Genomic DNA, 17014 nt, shown 5'->3' on the forward strand with positions numbered 1-17014 from the left:
ACCAATAATGTCAGAGTCAACATCTATAAGCATTCACTAAATCTCTCATACCTTGTATATTTTGATGAAATATGCTAATTCCCTCTTTACATGAATACTCAACCCTTGTCGAAAGTGGTTTCGTCAATAAAGAGAGTGAATTTTAGCAGGCGTAAAAGGTGACACCACTGCAATGTGAGCCATGCCCTCTGTTATCAGTGCCTTCTGAAGCCTCACATTAATACTCCTGACAGCCGTATTGAGGCCGATCACGACGAAGAAACGTTGCACGAAATGCACATTTGTACCACCAGTTTGAGTAGCTACTTTTTTTCAAGTCACCATCTATATTATACTCCCCGTCCCTATCAAGACTATTCACATCTCGCCTACAAACACTACCTGAGCCTTATTCGTAAAATTCCTGTATAACTGTGACCGAGCGAGGTGGTGCAGTGGGTAGCACACTGAACTCACATTCGGGAGGACGACGGTTCAATCCCGCGTCCGGCCATCCTCATTTAGGTTTTCCGTGATTTCCCTAAATCACTCCAGGCAAATGCCGGGATGGTTCCTTTGAAAGGGCACGGCCGACTTCCTTCCACGTCCTTCCCTAATCCGATGAGACCGATGACCTCCCTGTCTGGTCTGCTGCCCCAAACAACCGCCCTCCCCCCTCCTGTATAACTCCTCTATGTTAAAAGTCACCAGAGCCAATCCTACACAAGGCTTCACAATGCTAATGACCTGATAATAACACCCCCAACACTTCCTGCAACTGCTGACAATCGCCTCTGCCACGAGAAGTACTTAGCAACAGAACCATCTTCTTTCTATTAGAATTTGCAACTGACGTAGACTCGCTAACTGCTGAGGTCTGCTGCTCTGGCATGAGGGACACATTCTTCTAAATAATTAATTTGTGAGGGTTAAAAGAGTAACTCGTGAATACCACTGAAATACCGCTTTCTGGAATGTCGAGCCTATCCAGCAGGTTCTCCAATGTTCAGCTCTGTTCGCGTCTAGACAAAAATTCATCGAAAAATTATGGAATTCAGTGAAAAGCCTGTCTATGACCTCAAACAAGGGCACTTCAAGAATGGTATCAGTTCATATGGAGAAACGATGGGTCACGTGTACTGACCGAAATGCAGACTACGCCAAGTTGAAAAATCGAAAAAGAAATGGGATTTTATGAAATTTCACTAAGTAGATCCAGCAGCCTACAAAGTAGCACGCTCACAATACAGGATAACAAAGAAAATGCCGAAACGTAGAATTTGGTCCTCCGGGATTGTTTACACTGCGGAAGCTCATACAATTGTACTTCCTTTCAATGGTCGTTGACATAGCAGGTACTGTGATAAGTGATTGCAGAATAGAAAACCAACTAAAACCACAACTGGACCTGTTCGAACAACTGTATGATTTTATAAAGTGTGAAAGAGCCCTCTCTCCTTCTGGAAGCAGTTTACTGCGGGGGTCAGGTGCAGCGAAGCTTTCTCATAAATTGGGAAAAGTCGATGGGTCGTTGGCCCATGACAGACATTAATAACTGCGTAATAATCACTCTCCTCACAGGAACTAGAAGTTGGAAAGATCCATTATTATTTGATTACACTATTGGAGATAAATCACCGGATACCGTAGGAACCTGAAGTATGAAACCGTCCGAGGCTAGCTAAAGTATAGAACCCACAAAAAACTATTTTTGGTAAAACCACATGCCGAAGTTGTTGGAATATAATTAAGGAAATGCAACGATCTACGAAGGAGGTAGTTCACAAAAGCCTCGTTAGACAGAAAAGTGAGTATTGTTTGTCAATCTGAACGCCTGAGCCCCTTCGTCCACATCATTCGTGCATGGAGCAAAAAGGGGATGCCCGTAATACCCTAAGCTATATACAACGAAAACTTATTTGCGTGTGGATGTAAATATAAACCACGGTAAATAGCTCGTAAAACTATTTTATCAGTCCACACGTAACGCTGGATGTTTCTTCAAACCGATTTTATAAACAGTTTTGAAATCTTTGTCCGTAACAACACACTGCTCTAATCTGACGTTTGCTTGGTCCTGATACGGTACAGCAGGGATAGCTTTCTGGACTGCAATGGAGCGTCCCACTGGTACCTGAGACGGGCCAGTGACCTATGCGGTTGGCCGCTCCCCAACTACCCACGTGGTCCACAGACAACTTTCTCCAGCCACCTATTGCGTAACGCTAGCGCTTTGTTACTGGGCGGTATGACTCGCCACTTGTTCGCATCTCTGCACCCGTGCCGATACTTCCTGGTTCCACAATTGCACTAACAGCAGTATTAGATGCCAGGTAATGAGTGACCAACCCACTTTTGTGTGCGAACAGTAGTTGCTTCATTTTGGGTTACTAAGTAGTGTGCCCCGCAAATAAAGAAATATCGTAGGCTACAGAGACGTTATAGATGAAGTATTATCTCGGCTGAGGAAGACCATGTTGGGAAAGGTATTCCGGAATTCGTTTGAAGTTATATTACAAAATTAAGAGAAAATTCTGTAAGAATAGGCTGGTGAGGGGTTAAAATCAGTTTCACGTTGGAAAACAGTCTGGATTGCAAAGCGTTTCGTCCTTTTGGGGCATTATCAGATTGTCTACAAAACAATAAAACCATTAAGGACAAATACCGGAGGGGTGTTGTCCCATCCTGTGACGCTACCGCGAATAAATAAGCTAAAAGGTACTTTAAAACTTACGCGAAGGTAACAAGGTAAAAAACCCGTCCGTCGTAGAGTCATAAGGAATTAGAGTTTGGCTTTAGGCAAATTAGCAGACATCGCCGTAGCAGCACAGCATAGGAGCACGCTCACAAAAGTATAAACGCAGTATCAGCTTCGCACGGTGCAATACATCCGTTTAGGTCTCACGCAGATATGACTATGACAGACAAGAAAGCGCACGTAGAACTTGGGTCGCAAAAGATAGCCAGACGACGCACAAAAGTAGTCATAAGACGCTTACATGAACATAAAGCTAGGTAAAACGAAGAGATTAAAATACGTATAGCCACAACATTAGAAATTACACAAATTACAGAAAACCAAATATATAAGGAAAAGGAAAAAGGTAAAGTTATGGTAGCACGATAGATAGTGAATCAAGTGTGTTATAAAGACGTAATGCACAGTAAATTGGCTAAAATTTAAAGTGCGCGTACACCGCATAGATTCAGTAACCAATAAATCCAAAATTCAGGCACCAGAATCAGGAGTTTCAAAAGGAAAGACTTATCCTCAGATATTAAGAATAAAGAAATACAAAAATGTAAAAAAAAAAAAATATGCGCGTGTTAATACATACTTCGTTTTTCTATAACTTCTTATACTTCGCACAAACACGTGTTAGCTACTTGTGTTACACAGCGCGTCTTGCGGCTAATTTTACCAGCCATTTGGTTATCTATCCACACTAGTGCTGTGTGTGCTTTCTATTCTGTCGTAGTCACGTTTGGTGCTGCTACGGTCGCAGGTTCGAATCCTGCCTCGGGCATGGATGTGTGTGATGTCCATAGGTTAGTTAGGTTTAAGTAGTTCTAAGTCTAGGGGACTGATGACCTCAGTTGTTAAGTCCCATAGTTCTCAGAGTCATTTGACCATTGGACCATCATGTTTGTGTGAGCGTTAAATGAACATATTGTGCCGTGCGCAACTTACACTGCGTTTATACGTTAGTAGGTGCGGTGCTATGCTGTGCGGTGTCTGCTGGTATCCTTAAGGTCTATCTCCAAGCTTCTGTGGCTCCATAACGCATGCGTTTTATATCCAGGTACTTCTGCGTAAGTTTTAACATTAATTTTAGTTTATTTATTCACATAGTCGTACAAGATACTACCATCCCTTCTCTCTATGTGTAGCTAACGGATTGTTTTCTTCTTTTGTAGAAAGTCCGACCATGTCCCAAAATGGCGAAATGCATTATTGAAATTAAATAACTTTAAAACCTACCGATTTGAAATAATTCATAACACTTGCTGTACGAGCCTCGCAGAATACAATGGAATAAATTTTACTTCAAGTCAGCGTTATCAGAATGCAACCATTTCGCCACCTAGTTTGGTCTTTCTCTTACAGGATTGGAAGATCTCACGCAGTTGACCGATTCTGAATCTTAGGTATCGATTCGTTGTTCTGAATATCCCATCCAGTATCTGGAACCTCGCATACTGACGGTAAACTCTGTGTTGTATTAGGAGCGGCCATACTCCTGCGCATGACGGTTTTTCAGGTCGCGTGTTTGAGTATATTATAGCGCTGAACGGCTGGAAAAGGTTTTCTTTATAGAGTAGGTCTAGGAGCACTGTAGGGCTCGCTTTTTTTTCACTTAAATCTTTACCAGCAGGGAGTGGAGCAAAGGAGCTCTCAGGTGGTAAAGATTAGTAGCGGGTTGCTACTCCGCCATTTGCATTACAACTAAAGTCAAAAAACCTTTGTTAGAACTGGTGGACTGAAGTTATTTTTATGTTATTTCTGGAACAATAAGACACATAAAAAATATACAGCCTGAATAACGTAAAACTTGCACCGCATATATTGCGAAAATGGAAAGCGCTGTTGATGTGTGGTTTTCACAGATTAACTGGCAGTCAGGGCCTCATATCATCAGCCAATCAACAGATTCTAATAATCCTTAGATGGTGTATTTTTGTGCAAATATACACTTTTTCAAATCGAACAATGGCTATTGACATTACGAAATTAAAAGTAGAGTAAATCAGAATGTCAGTGAGGTCTGTTGCAGCGTTCTAGTGCTGGTCGTTTACGAGATATCGTATTTTGAAAAGTTCCCACACCGACACTTGTACAGTACCAGTGGTAGCACACATTAAAGAACATCACAAGCGGTTAGTCTAGTTATGTGGATTCTGACGAGAAACAAGACAATTGACCAACACAAGTTATGTTCAAAACGACCAACGGCAGTGGCAATGCACTCTTCCAGTCTGATTTCAGCGTAGACGTCCGAGTACGTTGCCGTAATTTAAAGCATAAATCTACCGATCACGGGTCAGTAAATTTTAACATACATTTAAGCATGGCGAAAAGTCTAATCAATTTCTTACAGGTAAGTAAAATAAAATTAATTAATCCATAAAATTAATTAACCCATAAATTAATTAATCCATAGATTGTTTTGAACATCAGACTACTTTATTGGAAACGATGTTGTTGGAGTTGGTATGGCGTAGCCCTCCTCCGACCTTTGAAATGACTTACCCAGCCAGTTATGGGAAGGATGTACTGTCTATAACGGATTCTGAACTGCGGTACAGATACAATGCTTAAATAGTAGTTTATAGAGCTATGATAAGTGTGCAGAACAGTATTTTACCTATCCTCTAAATCAACTATCATCGAAGACAGACAAGGAATTCTTTATTTCTTTCAATTAAAAACCATGTGCTCGTCTTATGTGCACATTTGGACACTTTTTAATGTTTACATGAATCTCTATAATCAGAATTCGATCAGAAAATTGGTCCTCACATGCTGGTAGCAACAGTAGATAAGTGTCTCAGTACATCACTATTACTTTCATTGTAAGTTAAGTCACGAATGGAAACAGGATAATTTATGTCAAATATAGTATGTGAGTACTAAATAATTTCACGCTTCGTTCATGAAATGTGCTGTTATTCCATAATAAACTAAGGCTTATTCGATTTTAGCCAAATTACGTAAGAGAGACCTGTTTTCAAAACTGGATACGAGTTCCTCTAGAAATGTGGTGAATCCTTGTTCTGATAAACAGGCCGAGCAAAGGGTGCAGTAGTTAAAACACAGCATTCATTTCAAGGGGCAGAGTGAGTTAATTCCCCGTCCAACTATCCAGATTTACGGCTTTCCTTACGTCGACTAAGGCGAATCTCAGAATGACCTCTATGACGAAAAAAAAAGAAAAAAAAACACCAGAAACTGGCCGATTATCTTCACCATTTTGTCCTATCAGAACGTTTCATCCGTATTTAATAGTGCGTCATAGACGGGATGCTAAACCTTGATATCACTGTTTATTTCTCAGCAATACTTAGGTTAAATTTTGTCAAATCGTCTGCCACTGTTTGGTTCATCAAATTTAGTCACTTCTCGTGGTAAGTAGTATTTTAAAGTACTCCGTCTTCAGGCCACAAGTGGTCCATCGGGACCATCCGATCACCGTGTCATCCTCAGCTGAGGATGCGGATAGGAGGGGCGTGTGCTCAGCACACCGCTCCCCCAGTCGTTATTATGGTTTTCTTTGACCGGAGCCGCTACTATTCCGTCGAGTAGCTCCTCAGTTGGCATCACGAGGCTGAGTGCACCCCGAAAAATGGCAACTGCTCATGGCGGCCGGGATGGTAACCCATCCAAGTGCCAGCCACGCCCGACAGCGCTTAACTTCGGTGATCTGACGGGAACCGATAGTATTTCAAAGGCATTATGTTAAATCAGATAGCTGCATCAAACCATTCTCAGGACTGAAGACCACAACAACAACAACAACATGTTAAACCAACTACTGTAGTTCTCAACAGCACGGCCGAGGGGCAGCGGTCAGACAGAAGCGCCTACTGCGGATGGCCAGACATGGCAACACCACGCCTCGCGTGTCCATTCTGTGTCTACGTAACAGCGCCGCCACTGTTTGCAGCATCAGTTGCTGTTCGCTGTGAATTTGACTGTTACTAGGACCACTGGCTGCAGTACTGAGCTGACGGACCGTGTACGAGAGGGACTGCTCTCTACAGCAGCTGATCGAATTCTAATTATAGAGATTCACGTAAACAATAAAAAAGTCTCCAAATGAGCACATAAGGCAAGCATATGGTTTTTAATTGAAAGAAATAAAGAATTCCTTGTCTGGTTTCGAGGACAGCTGATTTAGAGGATAGGCAAAATGCTGTTCTGCACACTTATGGCGGTTATTTGTGTTATCATGAACCGGAAGCCTTGTGAATTTTATTAGTCTAATTTGTTTGCTCTATTTAACAATGACTCCCGAGCCTATGACACAAATTAACTGAAATAAATATGATAGTAGAAAAGTCTGTACAAATGTAGGGACTTTCGGTACACTTATCCACATGTGTCCCATTGAGTTCAATTCAAAACTACAAATAATATCCAAATAAAGGTGAGGCTGGCTTATTAACATGATCCAGCCATTTTGATCTGGCTTTTCCTTTGTGTCCTCGCATCATTTCTGGAGGTACATTCTGATAGGCCCTGATCGGATATTTCCTCACTACTGTGCTTTGGAAATGAATGTTCATGCTGAATGTTTATTATTATTATTATTATTAATTTTTTGATACAAATACGTTCTGATATTTCTTCTAAAATAAATGTATACATTTAACAATACGTACCATGAGCTTGTGTCACTGACACAGAACTTCGCTGGAACAAATGCGCAAATAAAAACAACAGTAATAATAATAATAATAATGATAAAGTGGGCACTATGATTCCACAGTATGTCCACAGAACAGTAAACATTAGATGAACTATAACGTTTTAACCGATATAGCGTGCATTAGCTGTTATGTGAATAATTTATGAAGTTAACAAAGACCTGGAATCTGATTTTCACAAGTTTAACTCCAATAGCTCGGAATGAAATGCATCAAACTTTCTATTAATTGGTCTGTCGCACTCCATTCGTTGGATTGAAAGTATGTCGTTAATATTTAATTGCTTTTAAGAGACTTATCACAGATAACTGCAGAGCAGATCACTAAATTAATTTAGAAAATAGTCTGCTTAAGTATGCTAATTACAACGAGAAATTATATGCAGTCTAACGGAAAAACTGTGCTAAACAGTACGTTATAGTAAAATTCTTGTTGTAGCATATAATATTTTTCTTCATAGGGTATCTCTGCATATTACACACAACAAACTCACCACACTGTGCAGGGCAGGCAGCAACAGCGCTAGCAACAGCAGTGACGTTACGTGCTTCATAGCGACTAAACGCTTCTCCAGTGGTTTAGCCCAACCAAACTGGAACAGAACTCTTTCCTCACACCAATGGTAAGACACCTCCCACAATGATGAATTCTTTAAGCGTTGTTTATGGGCTGAATTTGGAGTCTGCAAATGAGATAAACAAATAAATCCAACCTCGTGAGGTAATAGTATACTTTACGAACAACTACAGCTGTTATTAATGCATCCTGCAGTCCTGCTATTAGCATTACTTCAATAAAAATTAAAGAAACTGTTTCTAGCAGTAGTTGATACCGCTGTTTCATCTAATGTACATGTGACGTGTAACAATTCAACAGGTTTCATTTGTTAAATGGGTTTAAAGAAAGCTACTGTTAGCAAATACACCTTACACTGAGAATAAGCGTTAGTCAACACAATGACGTAATACATATATGACATCAAAGAAGGATAGTGGCACCAATATTTTGGGACATGAACACTTCGCTTCCAATATTTCCTCGGGTACACAATATCCATGTTCATGTTCGCTGTAGATATTACAAAAATTCTCAGTAGCAACATACATACATCAACAAAAGTTTTGCTGTTGTGACTGTTCCTATAACAATCGAGAGGTCACCTCTAATGTTTGGAAGGTACGTACATTTACTCTTAGCACTGCCTACAGGCAGATCTTCGCATTGGAATGGATTTCAGCATTTCAGTTGAAAATAAAGAACCAGTATGGAGCTATTAGAAACATTTGTGAAACAGTACAATGAACATCCATTACCCCAGGATGGAGAAGAGACTAGTGGTCTGGTTCGCTTCATCACGTTATGCGCAGAAGGCTTATCAAACATCGAAGTTGCTCGACGTGTGCACTGGAGTGGAAGTGATGTGTGCGTACATGGAATCGTTTCCAATCAGCTGATGGTGTTGAGGACTTACACCGCACATGCCGTTACCGATCTACCGGTCCACAGAATGCTAAGACTTTTGATTTAAAGGAACCGAGGGTTCTGTGCTCCAGAATTGAATAAGGCGTTCGAACAGGATATAGGGCGTCATGTATCGCATCGAACTGATAGGAGACGTAGGTACTATCGAACGCCTCCAATACTATTCATCACATGTGCAATGAGGCGTTTGTGGAGTGGCTTTCTGGAGTGCTATTACATGGGTCCATTCAACCCCTGCCGCGACTTTTTAGTGCAATCTCACTGTTCTATTGTACATAGACTTGATTCTGCGACCAATATTCCGACCGCATCGCATACTTTTTGACGAAAATTTCATGTTGCTGGATACTAAACTGCGTGCTCATCATGCTGATCTGGTGAATATGTTCCTTCAGCATGCTAGCATCATTAGAACGGAGCGGCCTGTCTGTTTTCTGAACATGAACCTGGTGGAACATGGGTGGAAACTTATGTAGAATCGCCATTGAAGAGTGGAACAATTTATACCAGGGCTGGCTTGGTCTCATCCATAGTACGCCACAATCTTAGCAAGACGACGTTCCACCACTTACTGATGTTGCTCAGGAGTGCAACGAAAAACTCCCAATGGGAAACAGACGACTTGGTCGTTACACATGGGTGGGCAGCGTCGTTACACGCATTGTGTCTTCCCCGACAGCGATGGCACAAATACAGTAGGATAACTGTCCGTATCAGTCGGCCAGTATCGTGTTACATAAAGTTTGAGAATCATGGTAGTAAATTCGCGTTAATATCTTCGTCACCAAAGTCGCCTGACCTGAACCCAATGAAACACAACTGGGTCGCTATTGGGCACCAGCTCCGCGCTTTCGAACATCCGGCCCGTAATTTACGAGAACTGCGTGACTTGCTCGGGGATGCATGGTTTCAGTTACCTTCGGAAACCTCTCAAGGGGTTGAATCCATGTCACGGAGAATCACTTTTTTATTGTGTTCCAGAGGTGGACCAACACGCTGTTCAGGTGGTCTTAACGTTTTGGCTCAACAGTGCATAACAAAAACTAATAACGAAAATACACACTGTTAAAAATAATTAAGGGAAACGTGTATCAACGTCCGGTATGTTAAATCTGTTTTGATATAGGCGATACCAGTGGTCTTACTCCATAGCTTTTACCTTCATTTTCGGTGTAGGCAACAATTTAAAGCCGGCCGATGTGGCCGAGCGGTTCAAGGCGCTTCAGTCCGGAACCGCGCTGCTGCTACGGTCGCAGGTTCGAATCCTGCCTCGGGCATGGATGTGTGTGATGTCCTTAGGTTAGTTAGGTTTAAGTAGTTCTAATTCTAGGAGAGTGATGACCTCAGCTGTTAAGTCCCAAAGAGCTTACAGCCATTTAAACCATTTTGAACAATTAAGACCATTCGACATCTATTGGATATGTTATGCATTCTAGTATCAAGTGATCCCTAAGTAGGAAGTGAGTACCGGTGAACCAGTATTTTCAAGTGAGGTACAGAGACGGTAGTTCATGTGTAGACGTTGTATTCTACCAAGCACGTGCAATGCGACATCGTAAAGCAGTGCAAAATCCAAGTGCAGTCTGTTTAATCCGAAAAGGATGGATTTGCGGTCGTGTTGCTGCAGATGCCAATGCCTCTCCATGTGTTATCCATAGATTGTGGAGACGCTACAGGGAGACAAGTCAGTACACAGGGAAAGTTGGATAAAGTCACTGACGCGTTGCAACCCTGCGTGAAGACCGACGTCTGGCCACCTCTGCGCTGTGACGTTGTATGGACGCTGCCAGAGCACTGCAAGACGATCCCTGGAGCCGCTGTGTCCGTGCAGGTTACGAGAAAACATCTAGTGACCCAACTGTCATGTTCGAGTTCCTCGCTTGGTATGACAATATCTTGCAGGTCGCCTTCAGCAACTGTCAACTTCGTCACTGGCTTAACGTGTTTATCAAAGACGAGTCCATAAATCCCCTGATCACCGTGATTGTGAGCGGAGACCCGTGGTGAGGGGTACCTATCAAATGTTGTCTAGGAAATCATTTCCAAGGTTATGTGATGTTGTGGGGGGTCTTCAGTGCTGACGGGCATACGGATCTTGTTGGTGCCTATGGCCCTATTACCATCAGGCAGTACATCGAACGCATCCTGTAGGATCATGTGGCGGCTGCTGCATACGATTGTGGCCTTGGATTCCTTCTAAAGCCAGAACCAATGTGGCGCGCGTCAGCAGGGATGTCTTGCGACGCCTGGAAGTTGGAGTGATGCAATGGCCGGTAGTGAGTCCCGAGATCAACACCATCGTTCATAAGTGGGACATGCTTGAAAGACATTTCCGTGGTCCTCCTGCTCCATCACAAATTGTCCAAGAACTCTCATGGGTTCTCGCTGAAGAATTGGAATGGATACAGAAGGCGGACCTTCATAGACGTGTACGGAGCACGCCACATAGATGTCAGGCTGTGATAAACGCTCACGGAGGGTGTAAACGTTATTGAAGCTCTCTAAGTCCAATGAAAAGTACCCAAGATGAAGGAATGAATGATTATTTCCACTTTTATTCGACAAATGTGGGACATTTGAGGTTTTTTTTGTTTTTTTTTTTGTTTTTTTGTTTTTTTTTTTTTAAGCAATCGGGGATGTAATGATGGTTTGCAGTGTTCTTAATTTGTGAAAGGAAAAGATAACATATCCAGACCTTAACTATTGCTCAATGGAAAATGGCAGACGCCCAAAGTCATGTTCCTAAAAATCTTCTGAGGAGTGTAGTTCCTGAAAAACATATTGTGCTCTTCGTGTCTGTTGCATGGATGATTTTGACCGTACCCGTAGATACATTTCAGGAAAAACCAGAACATACTATGAAGTAGCAGTCGCAGTGAAATAAATCTACAGCTTGGACGTCAGAACGTTAAGAATTTTTATGTTGAGCTACAACGTCATTCCACAACGAGAGAAGGTATCTGAGGAAGATCGTGTTACGTCTCGACCTGTACACCCTACGATGCAGCTTCCGTGTTTTGTGGCTGACATGACTGGGGAGCTTGCAACTCATTTTAAAATTTACCCAGTGGTCAAGACATGTGCGATGCTACAACTCCTGTGAGAAAAAAGAGTCGTACGGAAGTGGATTGCCCTTAATATACCGGGTGATCAAAGAGTCAGTATAAATTTGAAAACTTAATAAACCACGGAATAATGTAGATAGAGATGTAAAAATTGACACACATGCTTAGAATGACATACGGTTTTATTACAACCAAAAAAAAAAAACACCCAATATTTCTAGACGCGTGAAGGGTCTCTTGCGCGCGTCGTTTGGTGATGATCGTGTGCTCAGCCGCCACTTTCGTCATGCTTGGCCTCCCAGGTCCCCAGACCTCAGTCCATGCGATTATTGGCTTTGGGGTTACCTGAAGTCGCAAGTGTATCGTGATCTACCGACATCTCTAGGGATGCTGAAAGACAACATCCGACGCCAATGCCTCACCATAACTCCGGACATGCTTTACACTACTGTTCACAACATTATTCCTCGACTACAGCTACTGTTGAGGAATGATGGTGGACATATTGAGCATTTCCTGTAAAGAACATCATCTTTACTTTGTCTTACTTTGTTATGCTAATTATTGCTATTCTGATCAGATGATGCGCCATCTGTCGGACATTTTTTGAACGTTTATGTTTTTTTGGTTCTAATAAAACCCCATGTCACTCCAAGCATGTGTGTCAATTTGTACCTCCGTATCTACAGTATTCCGTGATTTATTCAGTTTTCAATTTTATACTGACTTTTTGATCACCCGGTATTTCCGCACCGCCGTTGTTTCCAATATTAGGTTACTCCACGTTCACGCTGCGCTAGTACAGCGGTCGGCCACCTTTTATTACCCACTGGCCGCATTATAAAAACCCTAAAATCTTACTTCGAATCTTGGACATAGAACACAAGAAACTCGCTGCATTTTGAAATTCGTTCATAACAACGAAAGAACGCAGTTCACGCGGTGAAAATGATTTGTGATGTTTATTAAATAGCATGTGCTTTCAGTACAGGAGGCTCCAAGATGAGAAAATCTTTCACCGTCTAGAAATTTTGACTTCAAAAAAAAAAAAATGGTTCAAATGGCTCTGAGCACTATGGGACTTAACATCTGAGGTCATCAGTCCCCTAGAACTTAGAACTACTTAAACCTAACTAACCTAAGGACATCACACACATCCATGCCCGAGGCAGGATTCGAACCTGCGACCGTAGCGGTCACGCGGTTCCAGACTGAAGCGCCTAGAACCGCACGGCCACACTGGCCGGCATTTTGACTTCAAAGACTCACCTCAATCTTCTCAAGAAATCACTGGAGAAATTGATGAAATCACGATGAGACTAGAGCAAAAGTTAGCTGTATAGAAATATGTAAGAAACTAAACATTCACACAAAACAGATTTAAGCCGTCAGCTAAGACTAATTGCCGACCACATAATCTTATGGTGGAGCAAAAATGTCTAAGAAATACCTGAACCAGTATGAATTTCAATAATTTTTCAAAGTGTGCTTTATGCACGACCACATTCTTGCCTGAATGAGATTTTCACTCTGCGGCGGAGTGTGCGCTGATATGAAACTTCCTGGCAGATTAAAACTGTTTGCCGGACCGAGACTCGAACTCGGGACCCTTGTCTTTCGCGGGCAAGTGCTCTACCACCTTTTTTAAAAGTATATCAACCTACCATCAATCCATTTTTTTCTTTTTTCTTAGGAAGGTCAGGGCGTGGTACACGTCGCACTAGCAGTGGGGTCTCTTTACGGCACTGCCAGTGTGTCGAGGCCCAAACCCCTCCCACCCCTTTTTTCATGTCCCCTGTTGGGTCACAGCACTAAGTGTGCAGAAATCTTAGCACAAAATCCCATTCTCCGATGTAAGAAAGACAAAGAAACCTCTTCTCTGAGTAGAATCTGAACACTGATAAAACTTAACAATTCTTCTTGAACTGAGCTTCCCGACCAAATGGCGAATTCGGCCTAATTCCAACAAAACACAGACAGTTCTTTTCAAACACAGACATCTGACAAAAAAACGACAACAAGACGACAACGACATCCGACTAACACTATGGATCACGCCACTCACACTGACCAACTCAGCCAGATACCTTGGAGTATATTTTGACCGACACCTGAACTGGAAAACGCACCTAAATCACCTTCTGAACAAAACACGACTACGACAAAACTTAATAAGACAGGTTCAAGGACGAACATCAATGAGTTACAACCGGGACCAGCAGCTCATAAATACAGCTGAGCGTGGCGATTTGTTTTGATATGGATGAAATTGCCACATAGGCTCAGTCCATAGAGTAAGGCAGGTTGTAGCCGTCGGAACATTGGCAGGACACTGGGAAAATGCAGTCGGTCTACACATGAGACCGCTCACAAATCACTTGTACGTGCCAGTTGAGAATATTGACGATATGATTACCAGGGGTCATTGAACGCACAGTATAGAGACAAGGGCGGCAAAGTATGGCGGCACGAATGGTCTCAGGTTATCTGGCTTATGGGAGAGCGTCACGAAAATGTTGAAAGAACTGAACTGACAGACTTCTAAAATTAATTTGGCCCATGAAAGCCCACTTATATGCTTCAGGAACGATCATTAAGTGGAGAATGAAGAGGTATTTCTCAATCTCCTACAGCTCTTTCTAGTAGGGACTGTAGAGACAAGATTAGATTCATTGCAGCACTCAGAGAAGCATCCAAACAGTCATTCCTCCCACGCTCCATACACGGTTGCAACGGAAGAACCCGTAACGCCTGGCACTATGTCAACTATTCATCCTCTGGGGCTCTCTTCAGTGTTTTACAGTGTGCATGTAGACGTAGACAACGAAATGAAGAGAAAATAACTGATAGGAAATGTAAGTGGAAGTTAGATGTTTAACTTTTCTTAGTTGATGAGCTCACATTTATGGCATATAGTCAATGTCGATCTTACGTCCGATACTGAAGAGAACTAGGAAGGAATATAGGGCAGTAGGGCAGGTGACATTCCCAAGGAATTTCTTGCTTCAGATAAAGAGGCAGCTGTTAAGAAAGTATATGTAACAGCAGAGAATACTTCGGAGCTGAGTAGCTACTGGTAAGATTTAATATACCTTGGATAATTCAAAGGAAATTCTGCCTACCATATGACCATTTTAATTTTATTTTGGTCTCTCCTGTTATACGGTGCGTGTGCGAAAAATAAAAAGACATTCATTATAGTAGCAAAGGCTTCTACAGAATCATTCATTTTACAGTATGGTGACACAAAAATGTATATTTTTCAGCCAAATTTTTAATTAAGAGGAACTTTGGTTTAGCTCAGTGGAAGAAAAACCATTTTTGGCTTTTCATCTTCTGCTTAACCACGATATTGACCAAGTGTTGCAAAACGAGATTATCATACTTCCCAATGGCATTTTTTAATCACAGCATGTTTAAAATAAAAAGTTGAAGCAGTATCTTTGACATATGCGGGGGCATAAAGTTATCCTAGCGTAATTTTGAAGGTCATTGAGTGAAGTAAAGAAAAGAAAATCGGGGGGACATAACGCAAGAGACGTTTGATAGCCAATGACAGTCCTTAGGTATAATGCTGTTCAGTGATGGTGTGGAAGGCATATTGTAGCAGCTAGAGATCCTTGCGCTCAGGTTCAAATGGCTCTGAGCACTATGGGACTTAAAATCTGAGGTCATCAGTCCCCTAGAACTTAGAACTACTTAAACTTAACTGACTAAGGACATTACACACATCCATGCCTGAGGCAGGATTCGAACCTGCGACCGTAGCGGTCGTGCGGTTCCAGACTGAAGCGCCTAGAACCGCTTGGCCACACCGCCCAGCCTTGCCCTCAGGAAGTGGAACTAGGTAACAAAAAATACATAATGAATACTACATCTGATGGCCTGGCAAAATTATTTTTATATGTTGAAATTACTAAATGTTTCCAGTTGTTGCATTCCTGTGTTTTTGCTTTCACTATATTTTTTTTTTCTTATTCTTCGAAGCCAAAGTGGCCCAACTGCTTCGTACGTACAGTATTACAAAAAAATAGAAACTACTGCGAAAAACCTGTACATTACACAAAGACGGTGTGCAGTGATAAATATTTTCAATTTCAATTCGTAAACCTGAATTTTGCCGCATATCATCGTCTTTTCAGCAGGATAACGCACACAATTATGTACAATCATTGAGTATGTGCTATTCAAGGGCAAATTGTTGATTTGTCTTGTGTTTACTGAAACAATGCTGCAATTCCTTTGTTACTAACAACTAATTCACAAGGAGCTATCAGTACCAAGATGACTTTGTAGGAAAGAACAAGACGTTTGGAGATTGCCTACTGACCGTTCGTGGAGTGATACCGCAAATTAATTGGTAACCTTCTACTGAACATTAATGTGACCGTCGCCTTTCTTCGACGTCAACGTGCAATAACCAACCACCGTAGCGCCGATGCAATTGTGGAGCACCACAGACCATAGATAGCGTGGGTGAACGACGGCTGCTGAGATGTGGACGAGCAAATAAACGTGTAACTATCAAGCAACTGACCACCCAGATGTACCAAAGGGCTACTAACTGTCTCTTCAACGGCCTTTCCGCGAACGTTGGTTGGTATCGGCCTCTGCAGCAGTCGTCTGGTTCGTGCACCCATGGCGACTGCTGTTCATCGGCGACCAAGGCTGGAATTTGAATCGCAATACGGCCACTGGACGTCCACCTTTACAGGTGAATCACGTTTTACGCTATATCTGAAAACAAACACCCTGCAACAATCATCGGGAGAGTCCAGGCCGGAGGACGGAGCATTGTGGTCTGCGGAATGTTTCTGTGGCGTTCCTTGGGTGATCTCGTCATTCTGGAAGGCAGAGTGGATCAACACAAGTATATATCTGTCATTCGGGATCACTTTCACACCTGCAACATTTTGCTTTTCCTCGGTACGAGGTCATCTATCACTAGGACAATGTAACATGTCATACAATTTTCAGTGTAGGTGCATAGTTCGAAGAGCACCACGATGAGTTTACTGTAGTCTTCTGACCACCAAACTCCCCGGGTTTAAAACCAGACG

The 17014-nt window shown here is 42.2% G+C and overlaps 1 protein-coding gene across 1 annotated transcript in view; it reads right to left on the reverse strand.

Annotated features, from left to right (window-relative positions):
* The window catches only part of LOC126253103 (uncharacterized), a 44019-nt gene that overhangs the window by 25226 nt on the left and 1779 nt on the right, over nt 1–17014 (reverse strand). Inside the window, exon 2 of the mRNA XM_049954209.1 lies at nt 7901–8089. Within this exon, the coding sequence (XP_049810166.1) occupies nt 7901–7960 (60 nt within the window). The 5' untranslated portion in view covers nt 7961–8089. The remainder of the gene's footprint in view (nt 1–7900; nt 8090–17014) is intronic.

This window comes from Schistocerca nitens, chromosome 4 (genome assembly GCF_023898315.1).
Source record: "Schistocerca nitens isolate TAMUIC-IGC-003100 chromosome 4, iqSchNite1.1, whole genome shotgun sequence".
NCBI lineage: Eukaryota > Metazoa > Arthropoda > Insecta > Orthoptera > Acrididae > Schistocerca > Schistocerca nitens.